Source organism: Stegastes partitus, unplaced genomic scaffold (assembly GCF_000690725.1).
Source record: "Stegastes partitus isolate 25-593 unplaced genomic scaffold, Stegastes_partitus-1.0.2 Scaffold471, whole genome shotgun sequence".
In the NCBI taxonomy this organism is placed as follows: Eukaryota; Metazoa; Chordata; class Actinopteri; family Pomacentridae; genus Stegastes; species Stegastes partitus.
Genome location: NW_007578202.1, coordinates 1 through 2,775, shown reverse-complemented (window position 1 = coordinate 2,775; position 2,775 = coordinate 1). Strand labels below are relative to the sequence as shown.

General features: G+C 42.2%; 1 protein-coding gene across 1 annotated transcript; it reads right to left on the bottom strand.

Moving 5' to 3' along the window:
* Positions 1-1,690: 1,690 nt before the first annotated feature.
* Positions 1,691-2,436, bottom strand: LOC103360894 (multiple inositol polyphosphate phosphatase 1-like; the record flags this gene model as incomplete). The annotated part of the gene is made up of 1 exon (XM_008286823.1): positions 1,691-2,436. A coding segment is annotated over one exon (384 nt), but the record flags the coding sequence as incomplete, so codon positions are not given.
* Positions 2,437-2,775: the final 339 nt, after the last annotated feature.

Genomic DNA, 2,775 nt, shown 5'->3' with positions numbered 1-2,775 from the left:
TGTAAAACTTTTCGGCCACGGTAATCGAAGAAGGCGGATGGGGGTTTTTAAAAGGGACTTCAAGACACGTAGCATTCCGCTGGCCCAGCCTCCTACCCTCCCAGCCTCCCTCCCTTCTCCGACGTCCACAAATCTGCATAATTTATCGTATACCAGCCATGCAAAAAAAGGGGCAAGACGGGACGAGCACCGAAACCGGCAGGACTGGGTCGGAGGTTGGGCACGAAACGCTATTACAGTGTGAGAAAAACGTTAGATGAAATGACTTACTTCAAGGGTTGTGAAAGTTGTTCTTGGCGCTCCAGGAGGCTAATAAAAAAATAAAAAAAACCTCAGCTCGGGTTTCAAAAGTAGTCTCCGAACTGTTTAAAGAACACCCAGCTATGAGCTAACAGTAACTTTTTAAGCTAGCTGCCGGTTAGCTAGTTAGTTCTGCTAAGTTAGCTTAAAAAAAGTGGAACAGCAAAGTGTGGTTATTTAGCGAAAGTTCCCACACAAAAAAATGAAGTAACACAGGCTGAGATAATGACACACGAAGGAGCACACTAATAAATAAGTGCAGTGAAAGCAAACGAAGCTTAACAATGAGATGAGTAAACAGTGGTTTCATAGTATGCGATTAACGGTCAAAGGTAACGCGAGAGTAGAAGCTCTGCAGGTAGAAGAGCCTCCACGTGAGACCATGCAGGTGATCTACAAGTGCACCTCTAGTTTTGTTCAACCTTGATTTAAGCCTGTCTAAATGCCCACATCAGAGACAAACACACCATTTCATTGTGGAAATTACCACCACCAGAGCACTTTCCTGTAACGGCTTTATTTGTCGTAACTAATTGCTTTATGGATGCTTGGTAAATCATGTGCTTTATTCAGTGGACATGCAACAAGCCATGTTGTGGACATGCCCTCTGGCAAGGTTTTTGCATGATGGTTAGCCGCCAATAAATGTGCTTCCCCTTCTTTTTTTTTCTCCCTACTAAGCCATCAAGTAATAAGTGATAAGCTTTAACCTGTGCCAGTTGTCCTTGTGTTAACACGCAGTGTGTTATGCAGTTTGATTAGCTCAGTGCTTATCTTACTACCTAACTGCTGCCATGATTGGCTTCATTCATTGTTTTGCTAATATTGTTTAAAATGTTTAAGTTTGTAGATCTGTCCAAGGCAACAAATATTCACATAACAGAAGTCCAAAATAGCAAATAGTCTCACAACTTTCTATCAAAAGTGATTCAAACATGTCAGTGCTGGCAAAGCTTCATGTGAGCTTGTATGATGGATTCAGCATCACTAAGTGTCTGTCACATTTTAGGTGATGAGATTGCAGCTTTGTGGGACTAAAGTGTATATTTATGGTATTTCCAATATCAATTGCAAGTGTCTTTTCTATGTGGTAGTTACGTGTTGGTTAACTGGTAATAACTGTTTTTCTAATAAGCCATGGAGTCTGCAGTAATAAGTGACGACAAATCATCAATAAATGGTTTTAATCTAGCTCATAAGCTCTCTTATGTATCTAATAAGATATGGTGTTTGTCTTTCATGGCTCTTAAGTCTTCAGTGGCTCATTAGTAAAACCGTACGTATACCTCGTTTTAGTTTAAGCTGTGCTGTTGCTTCAGTCGCGATCGCAAATGTCAGAACACCTCACCTCAATGATCAATAACTTTTTAAGCAGAACATATGAAACGTGTACACTGCAAAAATAAATTCTTTAATGCTGTGCGGTAATGGGAAGAAGCTTTGCAAAAATAAGCAGTATAGCAGTTGTAATACTGTGGTGGCAAAGGGACCTCTGGCTGGTATCACTGTGCTCCAGAAACACCAGATCTGACATTTTTAAGGCACAAGACGAAAGAAGCGGAAAGGCTTCGTTATTGCTTCACTTAGGGGGGAAAAAGGTCAAACAGTGATATGCTCATGAGTACTTTGGCAGAAGCATTCAGACTAAATTATTTCCATTAGAAACATTATCCTCACTCCTTTTTCCAAAATAAAACGCAATTAAGCAAATATATTTCCTGCCTTTCCAGACTCTAGTCAGTCCGTCTAAACTTAAGCAGGATGCTTGAAAAGCTGACATTCAGTCTCAAAGTCGCAGCCTTGAAGCAGGTCCCTGTAGTGCTTTTTCACATCCTGATAGAGCGGCATGGAGGCCTTCTGATCAGCCAGACCGGGGAAAGTCACAGGCTTCTCGTTGAGCAGCGGCTGCAGTCTGATGTCGCCTCCTCCACAGTCGTACAGCACCAGGAGTAAGTTGGCTGTGTAGGGCAACATGAGGCTGGTGCGGAAGGAGCGTTGGGTCTGCGTGGCGTAGTTGGTCGATGTCGGGGCATCGCTGTCCTTGAAGAAACCCAGCAGGGTGATCAGTGGCAGGAGGGTCTCTGCGTGGCCGATCTGGACCGTGACAGCCTCAGTCACCTGCTGGCCTAACCTGGTTCACACAGGGCAAAGTACAGTTTAAGATGTGACCCCGAATGAGCTCTTGTTAGTTATCCAGAGTACATCTTGCAAGAATAAATCCTGCCAGATGTAGTCCAGAGTCAGTTCAACATGGCGATAAAACGATCAAATTTGTTCCCAACCTAAAGGACAAATATTGACCTACAACTAGGTGTCGCGCTGAAACAATTGAATCAGTTGGTTAAATAGAAACTTCACTGAAAACAATCTTGATTATCAGTGATTCATACAATCTCTTGCTTCTCACACTGAATTTTTTATCATTGTATGTAAAAATCTTTGGACTGTCAGACAAAACAAGATATCTTTTTTTTT